The sequence below is a fragment of the Sparus aurata genome, chromosome 5, assembly GCF_900880675.1.
Source record: "Sparus aurata chromosome 5, fSpaAur1.1, whole genome shotgun sequence".
NCBI classification, from domain to species: Eukaryota; Metazoa; Chordata; class Actinopteri; order Spariformes; family Sparidae; genus Sparus; species Sparus aurata.
The window spans coordinates 23,520,221-23,546,509 of NC_044191.1; the positions used below are offsets into that span (position 1 = coordinate 23,520,221).

General features: G+C 42.0%; 1 protein-coding gene across 1 annotated transcript in view; it reads right to left on the reverse strand.

Moving 5' to 3' along the window:
- The window catches only part of LOC115581939 (transmembrane protein 132D), a 267,149-nt gene that overhangs the window by 167,104 nt on the left and 73,756 nt on the right, over positions 1-26,289 (reverse strand). Inside the window, exons 2-3 of the mRNA XM_030417539.1 lie at positions 15,804-16,222; positions 14,562-15,139 (exon numbers count right to left, since the gene is read on the reverse strand). Of these exons, the coding sequence (XP_030273399.1) occupies positions 14,562-15,139; positions 15,804-16,222 (997 nt within the window). The remainder of the gene's footprint in view (positions 1-14,561; positions 15,140-15,803; positions 16,223-26,289) is intronic.

A 26,289-nucleotide genomic window follows, 5' to 3' on the forward strand; every position in this document is an offset into this window, starting at 1 on the left:
GAGCTAGCAATATTTGAAAGTGGCACCTCCTCTAAGTTCCACCCCCTCTCCCCATCCCGTCAGCGCTCCGTCCAAAGCCACACCCACGCAACAAACTTGAACGCGCATCTGGCAGTGGGACTCAGCAGGAAGACAGTGTTGCCAGATTGGGCGGTTTGCCGCCCAATTGGGCTACTTTTGTTGACGCCGGTCGGGAAAAAAATACATTGGGCGGGTGAATAAAATTTGGGCTGCTTTTGGCCCATTTGGCGAGTTTTTAATATTGTGAAAACTGCACTCTGAAGTGCGGGAGCCCATGAGGAGCGCCGGAGGAGCAAATTAAAATTAAAAAAGCGACAACCCCACCCCCCGGCTGACAGCGAGGAGCAGACCCCTATCCAGTGGAAATTGGGCCGACTCATTAGCCATTCTCATGGCTAAAAACAACACACAAAGAAGCTAACGTTAGCATTGGGCTAATACGAGCTACAAACGTAGCCAAGTTGGCAAACCTCACATATTTCATGAAAATAACAAGTTCCAAAACAAATAATTACCTGTCCAACAGAAAGAGAGCAACCTCTGCATCACTTTTCAAGCCCTTCACATGCCCCAGTTGTCTCCACCGCTCAAACGCTGCACCGATGTTGACTCGGTCCGACTTCTTTCTTTATCCAGAGCCTTTTTCGTCACAGCCTTTTCTGCCTCAGGCTTTCTTTTCCTTGCCTTTCCTTGCCTTTGTGAGCTGTTACAAGTAACGCTGGCTGCATTTTCTCTGTCACTGTAACCAAATGAACGTCTTCTCGTGCAACTCTGTATTTCTGCAGAGGAGTGTGCTGAATATTTCCGGCAACAGTGAAACGTAACGTGTGCATGCGCGGAGGAGGGAGGGACAGAACTAGACATGAAGGAATCTGACCAATCTGTGCTATTCGGGCCGGACGGCACGGATTGGTCAGCTTTTTCTCAGTCCTACAGCTGCCACAGAGGTCCGATTATTTTCGTTCCTTTTTCTGAATACATAATGTATTGACTACTCTCAGGATAGCAGGATCATTTCACCGAGTATAACAAAATGTGTTTCTGAACAACATTACAGACCCTAGCTTTAACCCTTGTTGGAGTCGAAAGTAATGCTAATTACTATCGTTATTATTTTTGTTGTTATTATTAAAATGAAGAATAAATCCCTGCTGGCTTATATGTACAGCGACATCTGACAGGCTGAGCTCCAGCAAGGGAGTGGTACAGTGGCATCCTGTCGTTAATAGTGCTATTGAATATTAAGAGACATCAGCATCTTGACAAACTTGCACTGGATGTAAGTCCACAATGCTGTTTAATTGTGCTACAGCTGACCAGCTTATTTGCTATCTAGCCTGCAAGACGACATTAGCTGTGCACTTCTCCCCAGTGAATGTTTGTTTGATAGCTAGCAGATAAAATCACTTTTAGATAAAGTGATTTTATCTGCTTTAAAAAACATTTCTTTATTCATGTGGTTTTTAATGCACAGATTGGGAGTGTCATCATCAAACAAAAAAGATAAAATACATATATATATATATTTGCCTTTTTGTTTTCTGATTTGTTTTCTTTCTCCAGAGAGAACAGAGGACATGTAGTTTACAGGGCAGATATACTATCAGTGCTGTAGCAGACAAAAAAAGCAATTTCAATCCATTTGGATTCACACTTCAACATCTATTAAGAACAAAATGAATGTATTGTATGGAAATAAAACCAAACCAATAAAACAGACCAGCTATACAGCACACTGTCTAGTAATTTAAAAAAAATATCCAGTTTTGGAAACAGAGCCAAAGTGCAGCTGCCGTGTAGCCAACATGCAGTACAAAATTGGGACTTCTACAATAGGAACATCTGTAGCTTATTTCAAGAGGGTCCCGGAATAATAAAAACAGACAATACGTTTTCATGAGCTTGGGTCCCAGGCCAAGAAAATAAAAATGTTATTCGCATCCCAGGGTGAAAAGCTGCAGGAGGGGATTTCTCTGTGTTTGTAAAGACATCAGCTGTTTCCCCCCCAGCTTGTTAAAATAAAAACAAACTTATCCCAAAACTCCTTTTTATAACTCCAGGGGTAACTTAGAGGTAAATGCTCAAACACACAGAGAAACGCACACATATATAACACTTTGGTTTAAGACATGCTACTCCGAGCGTCCCCAATGCAGAGGAATGCAGGAGGCGTACAGAGGAGCCCCGTTTCTAAATGGGGCTCCTCTATCCTGCAACAAGGAGCGGAACAAACAATAAACACAACACAATAACCGGTCAGGCATTTGCATATCAAGCATCCCCAAACAAGTGTCGGCAAAGGCAAACCCAAGACGGAAAAGAGGCGAGGAAAAATAAGAAGAAAGGGGTGTTGGGAGTTGGTGAGATCTGTGTGAAGAGGAAGCTAAAGGCACATGTGTGCATATAAAGTACACAGCTGTGCTCTGGATCAGTGTCATTTCAATAACTCTGTTCAAAAAGCCAAAAATGTTTCAAAATTCAGTTCAAACACACTCGCACTCAGAGACATGTTAATTAGAATTTCTGCGATAATGTCAATCACTTTGCGAGCGCCGCAGTCAAAAAAATCCCACAATCCCCCCTTCCTTCTCTCCGACTCTGCGCCGCTCACTCTTCCCCTCATTTTCCACTCCTCTTCCATGTCTACCTCTGTCTATTTTCCTCTCGCACATGCAGAGCCCCGAAACACAAACACCGGCACTATCCCCGAGGTTGATGGCTGTCACCTTTGTGTACTCAGCCTCTTTCAGGAGCCAGCAATGCAAATAACACCTTATGCATATTCATGAAGGATCTGAGCTGGAAAGAGAGAGCGAGGGAGTTTTGACATGGAAATTGAAGAGTAATGAAAGCAGAGGAAGAATGCTGTAGAACGAAGGATAGCACACAACCGGATTAGGGGGAATAAACAGAGACGGAGTGACTGTGATGATTAGATAGAGAAAGAGCGTAGGTGTGTGTGTATGTTTACTGTCATAGGGTTTACCCCATCTACTGTATTTTGTTAGTGATTGATGGTCGAGTGAAAAGGTGATAATACCAATTAGCAGATGACTCATATTCAAAAGTTATATGACCGACAGTAATACCTCATCTCTTGCTAAATTAAATATTTGAAAGCTCCTCTCCATTTTTCTCTATTTCAAGAGCAATGTGAACAATAAGCTGACACTGAACAACAGGTCCAACCATCTACATCAACACGTATGACTCAGCATCAAGAAGTAAATGCACCATAAAAGAAAACATGGTTTCCTTAGTCCACAATAGAACATTAATCATACAAAAGCTGTCATGTGTAATACATAAAATTAAACTGGGTGTACTGTTGTGTCCTTTTCTCTTGTAGCTGAGTCATGTACCACATTAGGGCTGGATTTAGCCTGTCTGGCCCGGGGGTGTACTAAAAGCTGTCAGGGGCTTACATTGTTACAGTCAACATGCACAATTGTTTCATTCTTGTGGTTTATTTTCTGCACATTTGTAGCTTCAAACTGTCTTTTCACGTTAACTACGCTATTTTTGTCACTACCCTACATGCGGGGTGTTTGCATTAAATTTAAATGCATTTTCAATTAAATTATCCTACAGATTCCTCTGCGTTTAAACACGGTTGGTACACAACCTGATTGTTTATATTGTTTAAAAAGTTATCACCAAAACTACTTGGTGAGGTTTATGAAAAGGTTGTTTGAATAGGTAGGTTAAATTTAAAAAAGACGACGGGGAGTTTTTATCACATGCAGGATGCAAAACAACCTGGAAGTCTGAAGTTACGATTGCTAACATGGATATGACAGACTGCTGGAAGACATTATCACTTTTTGGAAAGTGAAAATGGCCAGTACGATGACATCTGCCAAGAGAAACATAAGATGGGGATAAAGAAGATGTTCATCATTCTCTTCAACAGAAAAGAAGAACTGCGGTATCAACGTGTCCCCGGTAATGTGATGTCTTCTCAATATATAAAAAGGGTACACAACTACGCCTAAGGTAAAGTGCTGTAAAACTGTGGATTTACTGGAGATGGAAGCCAGGCAAGCTGCACATATACAGCGACATTCCAGTGGTTGATGCTGTATTCAACCTGGCAAAAACTCGCCGCAAGGGAGGAAATGGGATCTGCTGAAGAGCAAGTATAGACATTCCAGGACAGAGAGGAGCTAACATCACAGTGTGTGCAGCATGTCCATAGTTGTGCTGTAACGTAAACCACTCACTGGCCCACAATACAGAGAGGCTTGTTTCTTTTCTGGACCTGCATAATGGACTTGAGGCAGCAGAGAAGAGGACACGAGGGGAAAGAAACTCCCCATATATACCTCCATTGTTGTGTCGGATAATGTGGCATTCCACCGCCGACTGGTTTGATGCACACCTTAGGATGTCAGCCTCCATACCCACCATACCCAGCTTTTTTCTCTGCATGGAGGTGGAAGGTTTATGATCAAGAACCCAATGACCAGATGTCTTTACTGGATGCCATGAATACAGCATGTGGAGACAAAACACTGCCAGGGTTGGACATTTCCATTTAGACATTTTAGAGGATGCTTTTTCAAGAAGCGTCGCCAGAAAGGAAATAAAATGTGATGTTGATGAAAACTTTTGGCCAAATGCAGTGGAAAGGAAGACCTTCAACCCCAACAGTAATGAACAGTATGAATGATCGGTGTTGTTTTGTTTTTATCATCCAGCCCTGGAATTTCAGTACTGACTTGTCCAATGACGTCTCGGCCAACTCTCCTAGGATAACACGTCAGTTACCACAAGCAAGCCACTGTCTTCTGTTTCACATGTAATCATCTTTGTCAGATTTAGCTCAGCCTACAGTAGTATCATCACACAAAGGCTGCCACTGACAGTTGTGGTCACGAATGTTTCGTCAGCACTTTCTGCAGGAAGTAGTCTTCGCTGAGCCACTCACTGCAGGCTCGACTCTGACCTCCCCAGACTCAGCAGGAATTTTACAGACCGGCTCCTGGATTTAGGTGTTCGGCCATCTAATAATAAAGCAAAAAAGCAATTTTTACACATCCACCATGAAATGTGTCTGTGTCAGCTAATATTGGACACATGCTGTAACACTCGCAGATTAATGGATCTATAAATCTACATGCTTTTCAAACATGTGCGCTATTGAATTAATATGTGTGTGCGAGTCCATATGCCGTTAGTTTTATCAGGAGCATAGATGTGTTTCTGTGTGCGAAGCTGTGTTTCTGTGTGTGTCTATGTGTATATAATATAATAAATCCTTTTTAGTATACTTTACAGCAATGACCTCTTAAACTTGCTTCTGTTTCAACCGTGAGTTTTTAAATCAGTTCATGGTTCATGATGAACAGTGATCGCTGCGGCTCACCTGGAAAGAACTGGTGTTAAATTAGCCTTTCTTTAATATTGTATATATTATATATATATATATATATATATATATATATATATATATATATATATATATATACATATTAGTATGCACAATAGCGCAGTAAAGGTCAGCAAACACTGACATAATGAATGAAAATAAATCTGACATTCCATGCTGTGAAACAGTTTAAACAGTCTCATTTGGAGGATGAGAAGGAAAGAAGCAGGAATAAAGCTGCTCTGCAGTCTGGCGGTTATGTGTTTTGACTTGTCCAGAGGGGCCACATGAATATAAAAAAAAAAAGAAAAAAGAACCCCAAGTCGTCAACCAAGCATCAATATTAGACAACCCTTCCTCGGGTGATTAGGGGTCAAAGGAGTACTCAGCTGCTGAGGCCTCTAATCCTACTTTTCCTGATTTCACTTCCGACTCTAACTGGTAGCCCTCAGTGTAGGCAGGACTTGTCAGCTGATCACCATAGTGGTGGCGGGTCAAACTGCCGTGACATCACTTCCATCACAAACACACGGGAAAAACTGAGGACGTCCATTCTTTTTGAGATCCTTTCATCAGCAAGCAAACAGAGAAACATCTACACTGCATCAGTTGACCATGGCACGGTTATGCCATTTTAAGGCCATTAAAAAAAATATCCATAGCCTTTAACTATTGACTCAGCTTGCTTCGAGTCTCAACCGAGGTGAAACCAAAATAATGACTAGGCAGCGGGTGATTTCCACAATTTTTGCCAATTAAAAACCTTAAAGAAACAGTTCCATGCAAGTTAAGTCGGGCCGTGCCACACCATGCAGTGGAAGTTGGGCACTAACCACGCATTGGTACGACCCAATGGAGCTCCACATACAAGCATTCCCGGAGCTCAAAAGCCTTGCTTTATTCCCCCAAACTACCTGTTCTCCACTCCAGGGGATGAATACAAACAACAAGGACTGTATTTGAGCACAGAATCATTGCGTTCCTTACTTTATGGCACAATAGCCTTGATTGAGCAACTTTCTGACAGTGCTTCAAAACTGCAATGAGCATTTTTGGACTACTAGAAGGTTTAAAAAAAACTCAAAACACACTCAAAGCTAGCAATAGTTAAATAAAACTTGATAAGTATTCAAATTCTTAGCCCCTTGGGAAGTTTGGAGAGGGAGCTTGTTTACCTAGGACACCTGTAAAATGAATGCATTGAGCTGAAGTGGCTGCACAAAGCTACAGTACAGCAGTACAGCAGCTCGCTTCCACAGTCATTTTCTTTGATGCTAATATAATAAATATCTCTTCATATAGCTTTAAGGTCTGCAGGGGCACCCACAGCAGCAAGGAAATGAAGGAGGATTATCCGTTTGTAGCCCACACGCGCGAGTAAACAGAGCATTTATGATTTGGAAGTTTTGTTTTTCTTATTATTCATGGATTTGTCTGCAATATTTGATTTGCTCGCTCCTAATTGCACGTCGATGGTTATTCCATTACCCCCATCTATTCAATCCGTCTTACTTTCTTTCAGTCCTTCATTTTCAGTTTATTAAACATTTACTTTAAAAGCAGAGAAAATGACCCTGCCAACACCTTATGTGGAGTGCTGGTCAAAGACATGATCTCAGATACAATGGACTTGAATGATTCCCTGAGAAGAATATGATATATAAGAATAAATCCAAGTCATAAACTAAAGACAATGAGACACATGGATGCAGGCAGATGATAGATGTTTTCCACTTGCACAAATGGATCTTTCACTGTTTATATTCCAGGAAGTTGTGAGAACAGACACAAATCATCCGTGTTGTTCCCCACACCGTTCGTCTGAAATGTAGCAGACTAGACAAGATTCATTAGATTCAACCATTTTGAAAAACACAATTGACTCAGTTCTAGCATTGCTAGGTTTGTTTTATTGAAATCAAGCAAACAATCCCATTTTCACTCTCATGCCAGACAGACTTCTTTTGTAACGGGCGAACGTAGGCGCTCAAAAGTCAGAACTGTTCAATATCCAATTTCTTTTCATTTTTTGACAATCCCAAATAGTCAGGTCTGTATCCTGTTTCACGTCTAATTCATTAATTCTCTTGCCTCAGTTTAACATTTATATAAAAGAGCTTTATTAACACTTACAAGTTAAAGCTTATGGACAATTTGTAAAATATTGTACAGCAAAAACTGTAAGACAATGAGAAGCAAAACTGAAGAACAAAAACAACCCATCCCAAATTATCATGCACTCGGTGAATAAAATATGTCAGTGGGGGTTTTTCTCACTAGCTCAGAAGCCTCTTTATTGGCTTCATCCCGGCTGAAAGAAATGCGTCTCACTCTCAATCTTATCTTTTCCAGAATTCCATAAAATGCATTTGTCAGTTGCAGAGTTTTAACACAAAGAGTGAGGAGAGAAACAAGGACAGTGACAAAAAAACACACACAAAGAGGGGGAGAACAGACTGAACCAAAGACACACACACACACACACAAAAAAAGAGAGAATGAGAATCGCACAATCGAAAGACAAATGGCTAAACAAGAATATACACAAAGCACGTTTAGCACACATTCACACGCAATGCGCATAGAAAAATGTGTACCGAAGCCGATGTACACACACGCAAGGACGCAAACTCATGCACTGCCAATCGTATGTCATGATAAATGTGGAAATATTCTGGCTCTTAACACAGTCTTGATGTTATTGTTGAAGTGTTTTAATGTCTTGTTGCTGTATTTGTTGAATAGAGTGAATCAGTATTGTTCTGCAAGAGTTTGGAGTCTGTATCTCCTGCTCAGGTACTACAGATGTAAATGAGTTCGTATCTAACTGGCACAGCTGAGAAGCTGTGCACTGTCCCTGTCAAACAATTAAATAAATAATAAAACACTGCTGCTTCTCTGATGTCTGCCCTCTCTCCCTCCCTCCTCTCCCAATATCTTCACATCCATCGCGGTGAATTAAGGCATTATCTCGAGTTTTATTTTAAAAAAAGTGTGTTTTCTGATGAAATTACAGGTTCTGTAAATCTGAGTCTGGTGGATTGGATGGGAGCAATATACCGCCTGTTTCTGGTTACACAAAATGGAATTTACTGTTCAAAACTAGAATGTGTTTTTTTTTCCTTTCCTTCAGTACATCATAAAGTTCGTCTGCACGTGAAAGGTCTCGAAAGTTAAAAAGCCCCCCAAAAAATCTCCACTGCTCCTGAAGTGCCTCAAATGCCTCGTCAGTAGTCCCACCTTTAATTCCGTGACATCACTGCATCACCATGTCACACATTTGGATGATGAATGCCTATATTTATGGTTAGAATTGAAGCTAACTGGAAGCTGAAAACACGACAGAGGCAACCGGAGACACTGTGAGCAGTGCTGGCTCAGGCGTGTGTTTGCTGACCAATCAGGTCAGACTCAGCTTTCAGGAGGGGCACCTCGAGGAGACTGGAGCTAAAGCAGAGCGTCTCAGACAGAGAGGGGAATACGGTGCTGCTGCACTGGGCAGTATGATGTGTTTTGGAGCACTTAAGCATGTAAACCTATTCTAGCTGACAATGAGCATAGTATGTCTCCTTTAACTGAAGGTCTATTCCAAAAAAATAGAATAGCAATAAAATGACTTTAGGGGATCTGCTTGACAGTTGAAGCTGCCCTCAGGGGTTATGTTGCAGCCATTTCAATTACATTGTGGCTCCTAGCTGAGCTGATCGACTGGAACTGTTCCAAAACTTTTCTCACCTATTAGTCACTTAAACATCAAAATATGCAAACATTGGGCCGCAGGTTTAAAAATACTGAAATTCCCCTCGTAGGCCATATACACAAACACAAGCACAGCCTCCCGAACACAATTGATTCTGCCTCCTTGCCGGTGAAAGTGCATTTGAGGTGAAATCGATGGTGGAGTTTTGTGGAATAAAGGCATCCTGGATATAATGTTTGTGTGTGTGTGTGTGTGTGTGTGTGTGTGTGTGTGTGTGTGTGTGTGTGTGTGTGTGTGTGTGTGTGTGTGTGTAACCACCAGAGAGGACTAGCTGGTCCTTAGAAGTACATCTCCCCTCTGATCCAAGGAAAAATCCACTAATCCCTACTCACACACACACAGGCGAATGCACACAGATATAGAATGGGACCATAAATACAGGCCGCATACAAATTCACACACCCAAAACAAACGACTGTTCTAATATGAGTTACATAAAAACAGATATAGTGAGAGAAAATGGAGTAAAATGAGAGCAAACACAAGCAGAGGGAAAAAACATTTTTGCCTTTTTGATAATCGCTCTCTCAATCTGTCTCTATCTATATCTCTCTCTCTCACACACACACACACACAGCATTTCTCCCCCCACCATCAGTAATCATCTCACTAATTAACTAACCAAACAAAGACAGCACACAGTTCAAGATGACAGCTTTTTAATGAGGGAGATACTAATCACTTTGACCCTCGGTCTGTCAACATTCCCGCCGCTGAAAAAGTCTGAAATGCTCAACTAAACACAGATTCAAAAGCATCAAACTTCTGTGGCAAGGGTTTCCACAGAATTAAACACTTTATTTAATACGTTTGGCTGAATGCTCCCTGAAATGTAGCCACACAGAACAAGTATCCGTCATTAGGCTTTGCCCTCCTCTTCACCTTCTGAAGTCACAAGCGACGGTGTGCCGCTAATTCGTGAACGCTAATTCATTTTATGTCTTTTGTTTCTCTTTCCGCTGGTTAAGGGACAATAGATGAAATGAGACATTATGGATGAGTCTCTGTAGTAAATGCCATATTAGGGACATTTCAATAATGTTCACAAATGTTTACAATTGTAGGAGGAAGGGCTGATCCTGAACCAAACTTTTCTAAGTTGATTCCAAAGTGAAAGAGGGGCTCTTCCACAGATGAATCAGCAACATTAATGTAGCACTCCCAACATTAGGGATGTTAGAGCTTTGCATCATTTAAAAAAAAAAGAAAAAAAAGAAAGCAGATGGATGTGCAGGGCAGTTTCTCTAGCCTGCTGTAAAAACACCACAGCACAGGTCTGCTCGGCCTAAAACAGGCAACATCTAATTTGATACTTTCCCATAATCTGATCATTACTGTCACCTTTAAGGATGTGACACTCCTGGATGAGAGGAGCGGTGATGAGGTTGCAGCGATGAGTGCGTGCTGTATGCCCTTTATTAAAAAGGGCTCCAAGATAATGTGCGTTCTCCACTGTGGCATGATGCAAACTTGAAACACAGCAGGATCTTCTGCAACGGAAATAAAAAAGACCTGCACTAATATCATGTAACCTTTAAACTAGGGGTTAATGAGAGGTGGACAGAGGGAGACAGATGTTTAGAGCTTCTATAGTCGCAACGGGTTCATATTAGAGTTAGTTGAAAGCCCGGAACATCTCATACAGATACTTAAGGGTACTTGGTGCATCTGCCTGAGACAGGGGCTTGACAATATCTTTACTTAAAAACCCGGTGGAGAGAACAGGATGATTGTGCTGATCTCTATTTCACCAAGGTTCAGCTCGGATCCTTTTTAATTAGTTACTTACACTTTCATTGTTAATAAATCATGAAAACCACTACCTAAAAAGGATGATATAACAAGCTGAAGAAATAACCTCTTTTTTTAAACAAATAACCTTTTTTCTGATATAAAAAAGCAAATCTAGTTAAAATCTTTGTTAATAACACGATAAACGCAAAACACCCTTGCTCTTTTTTTTTTTTTTTTTTTAGTTTTTCTTTAATAACCAAAAGGTCTCTCCCTCTCATTATCTCATCTTTTCCTTTCAAAGTGAGTCATGGTTTCGGCACAAAGAGCGTGGGAGTCCATTTAAGTACTTATTAAAATCCAAGCTTGAGCACCGGTGTCAAAAACCAATTACAGACTCATCTAGCACATGTCTCCCATGTCTGCTGTGCTCAGTCAACCCTAAACATGTGTAATTGTCTATCGGTATCATTTTTTTTTTCATTTGCTGTCTGTGACACTGGCACTAGATCTATAATAACATCTTGGAGCCGCAGACTGCAATTACTGTGCATCGGGAAGTCAGAAGGAAACTTTTGACATTCACATTTGGCATTTTCTCCTTGTTTTGATCAACCTTTTGTAGCCGTTATTAAACTTTTGGGACAACATCATCATCCATCATCAGGGAGCCAGTATACCTGTGGTGAGCTTTGGCTTACATCGGTGAGGAAGAGTTCAATGATCGAATGTATTTATTTATGATCAAATGATCGGGGTATAAATCTAAAAACTGCTCTATGATGAGACTCAATCCCAAAATCAAACTGAGTTGGAGGGAGAGGAAGTGGTGTTTTAACTTAATCAATACAACCAGAGTAGTCTCATGACTTAGTGACAGAACCATGCGTGGTTATGTGACACGGCAAGGCTGGCGACGGGCGATACAGCAGGCATGCCCGCCCCAATTTTGGTAAATGTGCCTCACGTCCTCATCGTACCTCATCGCCGCACCTTGGCGAGTGAGAAGACGCTTTTACTCATCTCTCGAGTTGCAGCCTCTCCTTTACGTTTTGTCTCATTCCCTCTGCCTCCCTTCCATCTCCGTCTCTTTCCCGTCCGTCTCTCTCGCTCGTCCTCCCTCCGTGTCCCTCCATCTCCTCAGCAGTTTATCATAATCACATCACCTCAGTGTGATGGAGCACACTTAAGGCTTATTATGTGGCGCGCACGCCCACACGTGCACAGGGCTCTCACACAGGAATGAGATCCACTTAAGCCTTATTACATGTCTGACTGTGCTTCTGACATGGGAGATTATCCATGGGACTGTATGCTAGGGCAGAGGGCAAGAGTCGCGAGTAGGATGGGCACACACACACATACTCACACGTGTACACACATCTCAAGTCGAATGCAAAGCCGAAGATACAAAGAATACATGTATAGAGGTTTTTTAAATTGGACACCCAGCACATAAGACTTAGATAATGTCAGAGTAAAGCCAGGAGAACAAAAGAAGAACATATGATGCATTAAAACATACGGTGATTTCTCTCTTTCGTAGTGCCACACACACACACACACACACACACACACACACACACACACACACACACACACACACAGCAGGGGTGGTGAGCAGCAAAGACAGAGACAAAGTGTCCGTAGGGGGAACCAGAGAGGCCAACTCATCACTTAATACACACACATACCTGTATGTGCTGTAAGACACAGAAAACAAGGGTGTTAAGCATCCATGTGTGCATGTATGGTGAGGAAGTGTGTGTGTGTATACAGGGCAGAGAGCAATAGTGTGTGCAGGATGTCGGTGGAGTATTTATTTCCCACTGTCTGTGTGACCTGTGTGTGGGTTTTGTCAGCAGGTAGTGGGACGAGGTGCAGTGCAGTCTAGCCACTTGTTCTTTTCCCTCCAGTGTCCTCAGATGACCTCAGGATTGATTGTGCACAAAGAAACGCGCCAGTGCGATCCTCTCGCTTTTTTTTTTCACCAATGTATTTCAACAAATGTGCTGGAATATGGAATATTGCCTCAGGTCTTTAACATGATGTGAAAATTAAACCATCCCCCTCTCTCCCGGTTGCCTATACAAGCCTGTGGGTAAATTGGTTAAGTTGTTTAATGGTGCTGGACTGTGGATCTCGTTGTGAAGGACTCAGGTGGGATTTTCCGCGTCAGTCCAAAGGATGTGACTTTACGTGCTCCGCTAACAGAGAGCAACGGTAGCTGAGGTTAGTTTAGATGCATTTCATACGAAGTTAGTGCTTTGTAATTACTCTACACGTGAAATGTCCTGTTATGAAAGTGTGTTTTAAAGACCCTGCAAATCCACGAGCATCCTACACACGTGATTTCAGGAAACATACAAAATCGCTCCTTAATGTCTGGCCAGTTTTATGATTGTTGGCGGTTTTGACCTTTCATTGATGCAGCGGTGACTGCACGAGTACAAATATTTGTTAATGATGGCAAGGTTTTTGATAAAAAATTGCTTGATTGAATTCCCTTTTAGCTTTGTTGTAACTGTTGGGATGGGATACATTACACATTAGTGCATGAAATTCCACAAATCAATGAATACACCTCCAATGTGATGTTAAAACTGAATCTAGTATGAAAACAAAAATCCATCCTATGAAAAAATCTGCCTAAACTGGGACCAACTAAATCAAAATGTTTATAGCCTATTAATCAGGATTCATCTTAATTTTTTGTGAGTGCTCTATGATAGTCAGAACAGTCCTTGATTAAATCCACCAATTTACGAATATATATAAAATATTCAAGCATGATAAGAAAAATAACATAACAATAACGATCCATAATATAAAACACCCATTGCTCATGACTGTAACAGCAGAAAAGTCAAATATTCTTTGACTGTGTTAACCAACAATTGCTACACTTACTAAGCAATAAATACAACATAAATGTATATCAAAACAGAAATAGCTTTGAGTTATCTTTCTATCTGATGTTGTCCAAAGTTGCACAAAGTTGCTCTCTAAAATGTTTTCAATAGATCTAACCTCATAGGAGTTTATGCTATATCCATGCACGGTGTTGTGTTCTGGGATGTTCTTTGGCTACAATGATAAATTTGCACATCTGTCATGTGTCAGCCCGAAAATCCCCAAAGTCGGTGAAATGATGAGGCCGAGATTGGATGCAGATATGCATGCTTAGTCTAGATCAGGGGTTGTAACTTATTTTCTACCCAGCGAACCAAAAAGAAATTTGTTTCCTGGGATGCAAGTGTATAAGAATATATTGCTGCTTATGCGGGAAAGCATGTAGGTGACCTCTTAAAGCACACCTGAGAGTCATTTCGGGTACCAACTTCAGTTTGAGAAACTAGGATCTACTCTAATTTTATGCCTCGTCTTTCATTTTCCCGTCTCTCCAACCTTCAGTCCTTCTGAGTCACCTTTCTCCTTCTCTCGCTCTTATTTTCTGTGTTTTCTTCTCTCCTTAGATCGCTCATGAATATTCATGAGGTTGTTATTTGCAATGTTGGCTCCTGAAAGAGGCTGAGTACACAAAGGTGACAGCCATCAACCTCAGGAGGCGGCGGTGTTGGGAGATGAGAGAGAATGGATGAGGGGAGAAGAAATATGTGGGAAATAAAGAAAAAGGAATCAGAAAAAAAAGTTCTTTGAAAGTATTTGCATTCCTACCTCAGTGTAAACTGTTCCCTGTTCGAATCTGTCTTCATGTAGATGCCAAACGCCACCGTCTTGCCAAGTCGAACCGGGCTGGGTGGCACCAGAACCTCCACATTGTCATCCAGTCTCAATCTTTCTCCTTTGGCAGAAACTGGGCCCATGCTCATTGCCACAGAACCAACTTTCAGCATGTCCTGAAGACCCCCATCCAGGAGGGGGCTCCACTGTCCGCCCAGGCCCAATCCAAGGCCTCCAAGAGGCCCGACGTTGGCACTCTGACTTCTCCACGGTTCGTTAACAATGGAGGGACACTCTTGTCCAGAGCCTTCCACTGGTATGACTGAATAATACACATCCACTGATGGCAGAGTCGCTTCAAAAGGTCTTTTTCTCACTTGCAGTGGTGTAAACCAAGCTGGGGGAATCTCCAGACGGACAACGCAGATGCCAGATGGCCCCATGAGGCGGCAGCCTGCCGAGGGTGCTGCTTCACTGGTGTCCCGGATGGCCAGGGCTCTAACACATGGGAGGAGGGCAGTGGGAGGTGGGTCGAGCTCATCCCAACGCCGACCTACCAGGTAAAACAGTACCTGAAGACAAAGCAAATACATTCAATGTCACAGTGGCTAAATGGTGGATGGACAGCTTTCTGAATCAACATTATGACATAATTTTACCTTAAAATAACAGCTTCAAAATAACAAAGACAGATAATTGTTACAGACCTGGGATTTGTATTTTGTGGTGTTGCACTCACAAAATCACAATTTCTACAAAGTGTTGCTTTAAACAAGATACTACAAAAATGGGTTGGGAAAGGAAATGAAAGTAATGTTCTAGGTCATGGAAACATTATTTTTGTACAGACATAATGTATGTGATGTAATTTCTCAATATGGACTCACATTCAGTAAGTTTAGTCTTTTAAGCTGTACTAATCAATATATTCACATCAATAACTGATCAAATAACTTTGAAAGGATGAAAACTCTGAAGCCTCTCAATTCTACAAAGTGTTTGTGGTTCATAGTATTGATAAGATTTAGCTTCTTATAAAAGTAAAAAAATTATTACATTGAAAATGTAATGAATAACAATTGGATAAACATTTGATACACACTGAAAGATGAAATCCTCTTATTACCTTTGGATTTGATCATTTTTGCGGGTTTATTAAGTATATGTTACACCTAAAACCTTCAGCACAATTTAACATTTATGAGTAAGAAGTGAAAACACTGAACCACCAGTTACCTGTATCCAGGGCCGTGTTGACCCCACTTTGGGCACCACCACTTGACCTTTGACCTTCCAGTTCAGAGTCACCTGGTTGGTGGTCGTCAACAGATGCGGCGGTGGACCCTGGAGCAGCTCCACTGGGATCGGCTGCTCAGCGCTCAGGTTTCCGTAGCTGCAGTTGACGTTGGGCAGGGAGTGCGGGGCGGCGACGCCTGGCTCCAGCTGGTGGAGGAAGAAGGGTTCGGTCCGAGATGATAGGCTGCCGTTTCGCATTACCTCCTGATTGGCTTCTCGCAGGAAGAACGCGGAGTCAGCACCGCTCAGCTGGCATTGGACGGGAAGGTAGGTGGGAAGGGAGGAGGAGAAACGGGGCTGGGAGGAATCCGGCCCTCCTCCTGGTCCAAGTCCTGCTGCCCCTGCCTGGCTGTCAGACCCTGAGGAGAGAGAGAGAAGAAAAGAAAAAAATACTTCTTTATAATCATAAAAACATCCCTTTGATATGCTATATAACAGATGCAATGCCTGGCTTAAAGATGTGATGATCATGGTGTCATTTCTGGCCGATCATCGACTGGATGTCAAGATAATAAACAACGTGTAGATCCATGACTCATTGACCTGTGAAATGCTTTTTCATTGTACACACACATCTATCAGCTCTCACACATAAACTCACGACTCCATTACAACTCGCTGACACAACACACACCAGAGTACATGGTGTTTGCGTAAATACATAAGCTCTCAGTTGTGTATACAAGAGTGATAGACTCAGCATCACACGGGGCTCCGCATTAATGCATCGCCGTTTTTTTTTTTTTTTTTCTTATCCCCATTCGAAAAGCATTAGACCAGCATATATCAAAGATGACATATTGCTCTTTGGCAGTTTATTTCCATACATTTACATTAAGCTTTTATTCATTTCCGAGTGTATTTACCAGACAGTTTACAAAGATGGGGATTTTGGAGACGGGGGATTATCGAGGTTTTGGTGCAGTATTTCATCCCAAAGAAGACAGCGTGCTGGCTGGAGCGACTGTGCTGTGATAGGAGGGAGATTTGATTGTCCTCCGTTGCTTGGTATTTGTTATTTATTTGATGTTTGCCTTGTCGGCTTCATGTTGCGCGCGGGGCTGAACAGAGCAATTATTGTAAACTCCTTGAATATGAGATTTGGCTAAATGAAAGCTTCTGTTAACATGAGTACACAATTAATTATATCGTGGTTTAGAAAAGTTCAGGAAGAACTGGATTCTTCTTCAGAGTCAGTTTCCAATACAAACATAGTATTTTCTGCCCAAATTAGAGCAGTATTGGTTGTTTCAAATGTGAGATATCTGTATGTCTCCTTTGTGTTTGTTTGTAATTTGATTTGGGCAGGGTTTAAAGGAAAAAAAAATGTGATGCCACCTACTTCTGTGCAGCTGTCAGGATTTTTAGAAGGTCCCTGCAATCATTTTCAGTAATACATTTAGATATGTTACCAATTTTTTTTTTTTTACTTTGAAAGTTGCTCAGTATTATTTGGTGTTATTTGAAGACGTTTTGGGATTTTAGGAGGGGTCAGCCACCATCCAGAAGCATACATCTTTTTGACGAGACGGGAGTGTGAGTCAAAAGTACATTTTTCTTACAAATAGGTCCTTTAAAGTGTTGAACATTACCTATGGTTAGAAATAGGGTCATCTGTTCATTCTTAAACACTACTATAATGATTTGAAATAGTAGTTTCCATTGCTAAGCAGAAGAAAAGTCAAGTTAGATATGATTGGCTAAAAAATGTGTTTAACTAAAAATGCTGAGAAGCTAAGCTATGGATAGTTAGCTATACAGCTACTAAGACTCTACAATCAGTGAGTTACCGATTGTGGTTCACAGGGTTGCCACCATTTTTTTTATACCAGACTTGTTCTGGGGATTTGACATGTGTGTTTAACTTTATGTTAATTGAACCCACCAACAGTAGGAATAATGTAGAAAAGCATTTAGGAAGCATAAGTGCTACTGCTGTAAAAATGGAAAAGTTTAAAATAGATGGACAGATTTCTATTCTAACACACCAAGGAGCCGGCGCAGGCACAAACAAAGCACACCCAATAAAAAATGAGTTAGTTTCAGAAACGTGTGTGTGCGTGTGTGTATGTGCGTATCCCTGTGTCCTAGGGTAGCGGAGTGTGAAAATATAATGAGGGTGGGACAGTGTAGCGCTGTCTGGGGCAAGACATACCGAGGCGACTTCACCAAAAAAAATAATAGCAGAAAAATAAAGTGATACCCCGGTGCAAAATGAATAAGAAGGCTGGTTTGGTTACAGTGCGTGGGCACGTAAGGATATGTTTAGAGAGAGGAAGCGAGACAGGCAGAGGGAAAAGGAGAGAGAGAGGGAGAGGGAGAGAGAGAGAGAGAGAGACGTAGAAAGAGAAACTCAAGAGAAAAGGGAGAGGAGGAGGAGGAGGAGAAACTTAAAGGAGTGAGACGAAGAGGGGAAAACAAGAGGAGAAGATGGTAGAGTGAAAAAAAATGTGCACATACGTTTTGACAGATTGGAGATGCTGGCATTTTTATGCTACTCAAGATGACTGCGTACACGTCACTGCAAATGACACCAACTTGTCAGATCTTTGTCCTTAAGAATCCAGGCAAACTTTTTGAATACATGGATATATCCCCTTTACACTAAGGCTATGATGTCCACAGTTCACGGGGAAGTTCGAGCAGCTCTGGAGGGAAAGTTGAGACAGCTGCTGAGGAGAAGAGGAAGAAGAAGACGATGAAGAAGAAGAGAAAGTAGAAGAAGAAGAAGAAGAAGCTTGGCCCTCAAATAGTGAGGAGGCAAACATTTTAGGGTCTTGGGAGGACCCCTGGCACGGGAAATAACGCATTTCTTTCATTGTAGTCTAAAATATACAGCTACTTTGGCCTGATCCATACTTTAATACATTGAAACATCCAAAAAGTATATATATAAAAATCATCAATCTTCGTGTTTTGCAGCCTGTCATCCAACTTGAGAGGTTGACAGAGGAAAAACGGCTGGTTGAAATGTAGCAATTTTTCAGTTTTAAGTTTCAAACCATGCGCTGCTGACTAACACATGCGGTCACGTGGTCAAAACGCATCAGCGCATCGGCTTTAGTCTATCTTCCTCCATTCTTTCCTAACTGTGTCCTTGAGGTGCCAAGGCCGACATGTGTGTCTGTGTCTGTGTGTCCGCGGGAGTCTCATGAAGCATATGTCCAACTCCCATACGGGGACCTCGCGCAGCTGATACACACACATAAGAAAACACACACACAGATGCAGCGCTCTCTCACGCCCGGCAAAGGTTGACCCTTGGATGGAATCAGTACCACTGCATGAAATATCAGAACCAAATACTCCCTGTATTTTAGTTTATGTTTCTTTGTCTTTATAGATCTTTTGTCATGTTTTAAGTCAGATCATTCGATTTTTTTGTTTTGCCTTTCATCAATTTGCTGTTGCTGCTGACCCCTCGGTCTCTTGTTAGAGCAGGGCAGTGCTCTTCTTGCACTGGACAACACCATCGTCAACTTATATAATGAGAATGCAGTTGCAGCTTTATCTTCTGTGGCATCATGTTGTGTAATTTTCAGGCATGACGGGCAAATCTCATCTCAATAGGTGGCGCTATACTACAAGTCAGGGCTGGCCTTTTGAAATCCTGCATCCCCACACTGGTATGCAATTGGCTACCATTAAACCTGGCATGGTCCAGATTCCTTGGCATCATTACTTTGGCAACCATCATCCACAACAGGAGTCCATACCTGCTGCGTCCTGCTGCACAGTACGTCTGTGTGTGTGTGTGTGTGTGTGTGTGCGTGCGTGCGTGTGTGTGTGTGTGGCTTTGCGAGTGATCTAGTGTGTACCTGTATGTGCATGCATGTTAAGTGTGGGTGGGTTTTTTTTTCCGTGCAAGTGCATGTTTTACTTATTTGTAACCATGATATGACACTGACACAAAGCGCACTAGGTACGTGTGTAAAAGTGTGAGTGTGTGTGCGTGGGTGTGTTTTCATGTGTGTGTGGAAAATTGGACAGGAATAAAGCCAGATGTACAGAGATTTGACAAGGCCCATCTGTGATCCTTCTTCCCCCCAAAAAGTGCCCACCCTGCTCTATTTCCAAGTACACACAAACACACAACCACACACACACACACACACACACATACACAGCCAATAATCAAAACACAGTGGAGCGTGTAGGACAGGAGGAAAGAGAAAGGGAGAAAGAAAGCGAGAAGCACAGCAAGACGGGTTTCGAGTGAGAGGGAGGGATACAAAGATGCGATGATGGTATCAGCGCGGCTTGTTATTGTGTTGGTTAAATATTGGCACAGATTATTATATTTAATTAGAGGCAGGCACGAAAAAACAGGAGCAAACATGATCGGGGCTTTCTTTCATATCAGCGTGGTTCGGGTATCCGTCTGCAAGAGTGTTCAGACAAGTAACTCAATGAAGGACGAGGCTTGTCGCTACAATGCTGTCTTCAACAGCCAATTGTTGCCTGAATACACACAGACACATGAGGTTAGTTATGGAAATGTTCAAACCCAAATAACTTGCGGCTCTGTTGAACTTTTCTGTTTTTTCCGTCAGTTTTAAGGGTTGCCATACATTGCCAAAACAGAAGGTGTCAACAATGCTCCAGAACGTTCTTGTTGTCCCGTTCCTCCTAGTTTGTATTGCATGACAACTGCAAACACCCCCTCCCCTCCATCTGTTTGGTCACTCACCAATCCTCCTATTTTTCTTGCTCGTGGCTTTTGTTGCTCTTGAACAAATAAGTGCCGCCTTGGAAATTCCTCTGGCTGAGTATCGAGCACTCGAGTAAAATATTTCTACAACCACTTTCCCCCGCAACTGTTGAACACGACGAAGTGTCAGAAATTGGCGAGTGTTTGACGAAAGGCATCAAAACATCACTTTGCCTCTGCTCCATTCAGAGCTTTCATGCACAGAAGCAAATTGCCCCCCCAACACACACACCTCCCCCACCCCCTCTAAAAAAATACAGCGCAAGACACAGCACGGCAAAGAAAAAATCCATCATGGCAGAATTTCCTGAAAAGAATGAACTCCATTGATCACACAGATGGCACACTATCTGTGAGAGAGACGGGAAAAGATAGGGAGAGTGAAAGCGATACGGACATATACGGGGAGATATATAGACAGAGATGTGCGAGATGTGGAAGAAAGGGAAGGACGGAGTGGCGAGGAGGAGAGATAATAGGGCGAAAGAGGATGAAAAGGGGTGAGAGAGGGATGAGGTTTCTATTTCTGAGCAGAGCATTCATCACAAGCGTAGAGCTTATTTTGGTGGTCCCTCTATCTCTGGGCCTCTCTTGCCCTTCTCTTTTTCTGTCTCTCTATCTCCTCTCCTGCACATTTCCTCCTTATTGGTGTTAATGTTGAATTTTTAAAACGTTAACAAGGGGAACTCCAATGATTCCCCCTTGGAAATAGGCGCGTAATTCTAGCGTTGGTATCTGACAGAGTGATACTCATTAATCAACTATCTTTCTCCTGAATCACCTTCCATAGCTTTAATAGGGAGGTTCTAGAGATGAAAATCTCATTGATATTAAGAATCTAGAATGTTGATCACTAGCCATAATGACCACGACCATCCAAGATAGGCTTACAACTGTGAGATTACGAAACAATGCTTATGTAGAAGCCAAAAGTCCATATGACATCAAAAGTTTTTATTCACAAAGTCATTGAGAAGTGCTACACTTGCTGCAAACCTGATGCGCATAACAGCAATGTCTCTGATTGGTGGAGCCTCCTGTTACAGCACCATGTTTACAGCTACCATCATCAGGTAGTATACGTTACGCTAACAACAGAGCGACCATGATTTCATCTTGTGAAATGCTGTATTGTTGGGGGCATGTATTAGTGTTCCTTGGAAAGGAATAATTTGAAGTGGTTATCAGATGAGTAATTCTTCAGCCTTCGTACAAATATGTCTGCACCTTTGCCTTTTTTTTTTCCATTTACACATTCTGCTTTTTTGCCCCGAATCAGGTTTTACGGTCAACATTCACCTCACAGTTGGTCGGCTTGGTTCCAGGCTTAAAACTCTCTATATATGGATTTTCTGAAACTTCAATGGGGCGAATGAATGGTAAATTCACTTACGGGACCAAAGCCTTTCAGTGGGTGGTCGGTCACTGAGCTGTATCACCCAAAGACAGCTTTACAAAAAATGGGGATGTAGCATTTGAAAGACATGGCCCTTTTCAAGGCTACAGGGTCAAATGAAAAAGTACAATTGATTCTTAGCTTCAGCTAGCTCATGTAGGTATATCCTTACATTTTCTGCCTCCATTCTTGCCCTGACTTTATGTGTGCAAGACTCAAATCAGTTCTTTAGTTTTCGGGTCACACAAGTCACCTTCTGTTAACAACGATATAATGAAGTATTAGCATGCACACCCATTGCTGATGATTTACCGGACACATGTGGATGACTTTGGCGGTTTTTAATTTAGGAGTAGACTCCCTGAGTTCATTTCAGTGCCTCCAAACTGGCCCACACCGTCAGCGATTAACTATGATATGTTACAAGCCAGTCACCTCCCATCCTTACAGAATTTCTGGCACAACATCGATTTATATAGATGGATGCCAATTACTCGTACAGGAGCTGTATACAAGCACTAAACCTTTGGAATATTATGAAACCCAGTGCAATAGCCTCACGGGAAACTCATGTGGATACAAATTTGATGAAATTGTGTCAGAGTTGGCTTCATCCACCTCAGGGGATTTTATTAAATCACAAGGTGTCACTCATATTTTGCCCTACCAGAAGTGTGCATGTCTGTTTTGTGGCCTCTCGTGTTCCCTATTTGATAAAGTGTTTATGTCGCATGTTGTCATGCTTTTTGAAGATTGTCCCTGCTGACATATTAAAAACACTTTTTTAAGTTTTGTACCTGTTCCCCAACAGTTCAGGGACAGAAGATTTGTTCTCTCTTAAGGTGTTCCTTTCATGTCGCTTTGAAAAATCGTGTATCAAAGCGCCGACTGCCAGAAACCTTTAATTGCTCACTAATTGGATTTCATCCGAACATGACAAACCTTTCTGGCAGTTTTTCGTAATAGTGATGAAGTTATCAGAGTTTGGCCTTGTCCATGAAGTGTTTACAGAATTTGGTAGAATAATCCCCAATACTCCCACGCGCACATGCACACACCACTTGTTGATTGATGTCCCTGTCACTGGGTCAGTGGAGTTACATTTCCCCAGATATGGTCTGACTACCATCTCCACCCCCCACACCCACTTGCATGGACCCAATATCCCCCCTTTCTCTTTCTATCCGTCTGCCTCTTTTTCTCAATTTCTTCCTCCATACCTCCATGTATTAGCTCTCCTCCTCTCTATTTGTCTAAAGCCTCTCTGCCCCTCTCTTTTCTCTGTCATTACACCTCTCCATTGGTGTAATTTAATGGGAAGACAGGGAGACGCGTCAGAGATAACAATTGCATATAAATCACCTGCCTTCATCATTTAACTCTGCCACATGTCTCCGACTCTCTTGTTTTTTGGAACACATGACGCCAACAATGGGAGAAACACACGTCACATTCATCCTCACTCCTTACAAACAGTGAGTGCAGCCACACTGCCGAACATTTAGTCAAAAGGGAGAAAATGTCTCTCCGAAACGGCAAAACACTTTGACTGTTGATGGCGCACTAACATTTTATAACCACATTCACTTGCAGCTCATACAGCTTCATATTTGTTATGCCAAACATCAATTTTAGGTCGCTCAGTGGCTATATTTAGCATTTATTCCACACTAACCGTCATTGTGATGACTTTTTTTATGTCAGCGATTTTTTTAAAGTGTCATTTCTGTGTTATATTCAACAAAAATTCTCACATGGAAACTCTGACAGCTGAATGTTACCATGAGCATTTATCCAAATCATTTCATTTTCTACACTTTTCATTTCAGCTCATTTTCCTGCACCACTTCTAGATTGCTGACTTCAATAACTTCATGAGTCATAAACCTTGGCAACAACAAGCGCGTCTCTGCCACGTTCATCTCAGTGTGCTATTGCAGCCTTTTTGTATTTGGTATATTTAAGCAGAACATTTTCTAAATGTGCATTTCTGTCCAGTTGACAAAGATGTAAACTTTGGAGCCAATTTCAAGTCAACAAAAAGGCGTTTTTAGCACGATAGCGATAAGTGTTCTGAGGCTGGTAGACTTTTTTCTTTCAGCTTTAGTAAAAATGAAGAAACTCAGAGGTGATTTTTGTCCAGATTAGGATTCTACTATATATCCATGATGAATGAACTGTCAATGACAAAATTGCATCTTTAGCAATTACATCTTCACTCACAGTAAACATGACACGTCATTCACGACATTATTCAGGACGCCGCGTTCCAAATTATTATTAAGCATACAGAATGCATTTGGCTGTTCACCAGTAAAGACTGTGATTACAGTGGCCTCTCCAAATTCCAAGTACATGTCTCATCCAAGAACTGGAATGAAAAATACTGTTTGCCTTTCCACCTTACTCTCCTTTGCTATTATATCTTGTCCCTCTCCTCTTTTCTATCATTCAAACTCACCTCACTCCAATTCTCTCATCACTTCCCCCTTTCCCTCACTCTGTCCATCGTCTGCAGTTGCTGTCTCTCCTTGAGGAGTAAATGTAGGAGAAAAGCTGGTGAGATGGACTGACTGAAAGATCCAAAGAAGGAGGGATAAGATGTCGGGATGGAGGACTTTGAGAGTGGCGTTGTTGATGAGATTTTTTGCTTCACACATGTGTGTGCATGTGTGTGTGTGTGAGAGAGAGAGAGAGAGAGAGTGGAGGTCACTGCTGTTGGCCCCTCAAAGTTGTGTTAGTGGCAGCAGATGCAGGGAAGTGTGAAGAGCAATTTCAAGTGGTCACCATTCCACTGAGAGAGACAGAGACAGACGGAGAGAGAGGGAAGACCTCTCAGAGAGGAAGTTGGGCAGCACAGACAGAAATGGAGGAGTGGCGTGCAGGAAATGCTAATACTCGCATGGGTTCACACGCATACACGTGCATCCCAACCTATAACCCTTAAGAAATTGCCTAAAAACTATGAATGCATTATAGAGAACTGGAAATGTTGTCCTTAAATTCAAGTTCACCTGGAGAATATGCCAGAAACAAACTAGAGTTTTCACACACACATGCAGTGTTTCCCACACATATATTTTACTTGGACAGGCCGCCGAGATGTATTAAAAGCCTCATTCTCATTCTCAGGTCATTTTTGGTAGATTTTTCTATCCGGTTTGATAGCAATGACAATACAGCTCTGTGAATTATTTTCAATCATTTACAGCTGTGGGATTCATGTGCGAGAAAATTTTTCAGCCAAAGCACACCGGGTGACCTGCCGTTCGGAAGCACTGGTTTCGCACTGGAGGGCCGGTGCAAAAATGGACCGCTCGGATGCTGATTGAATAGTGACAGTGTGGTAATAGTGTCAACAAAACGCTTTTCATTTCAGAGAACTGTGGAGTCACTACACATTGACAAGGAGGTGTCTGCTCGTAGCAGTCGTTGTAACACGGTGAGAAATTCACACCATCCAGGGACATGCTGTGGTTTGAGCTTGTCTATTCAAAAACACTTCTGAGACAGTGAAAATGTATTTTTTGAATCAGCCATTTTATTTTGGTAGAAAAATAATTTACTGTTTTAATATTTATGTCATACTCCAAAGCCTGATTTCACCAAAGCAAAAAAATACAATACAATAAGTGAGAAAAAAAAATGAGACTACAACAATTTGATCGACCCATAGAGATACATGATGCAGCTGGTACAGAAAAAAACAGACAAATCAACTGTTCATTGTGGTGAGTTTTCTGTGTAATATTCTAAACTTGAGCCAGCATTATCACCTGCAGAGCCTCACCCCGAACGTTGCAGCCAAGAAGAGCGATAAACAAACACAGCAGACATTCTTTCAATTAAAACAGAGTTGTGAAGAAAAGCCTCTGTGTGAGTCAGGCCAGGATCTCCTGGCTATGAATATGAGAGAAGGGATAAATCCATTGGGCCTTGGTGCCATTCAATTCTATCCTTCAGTGGTCCACAGCCAACCAGCCAACTTGTAAAAGCTGCTTATAAAGGGGCTAAAGGACTCGCAGCCTCAACTGACTTAATGGACCAATAGGAACTAAGTAGCTAAGGAAAGGAAAGGAGGAGGAAGAAAATGACGGTGGGAAACAGGGATGAGATGAGTTTCTTTAGAGGAGAACAGCTCATCAAATACGGGAGAAGAAAGGGAAAGAAGCAGGGAAGTGAAGGATGGAAGAAGGGAAAGGTAAAGGACAAGCATGACAGGAAGAGGACAGACAAGGGATGAGCAGGGGAAGTGAGGACAAGGGGGTGGAGGGAGGAGGAGGAGGGGGAGGCGGGTAAGGGTGGGTGAGTGAGGAAGC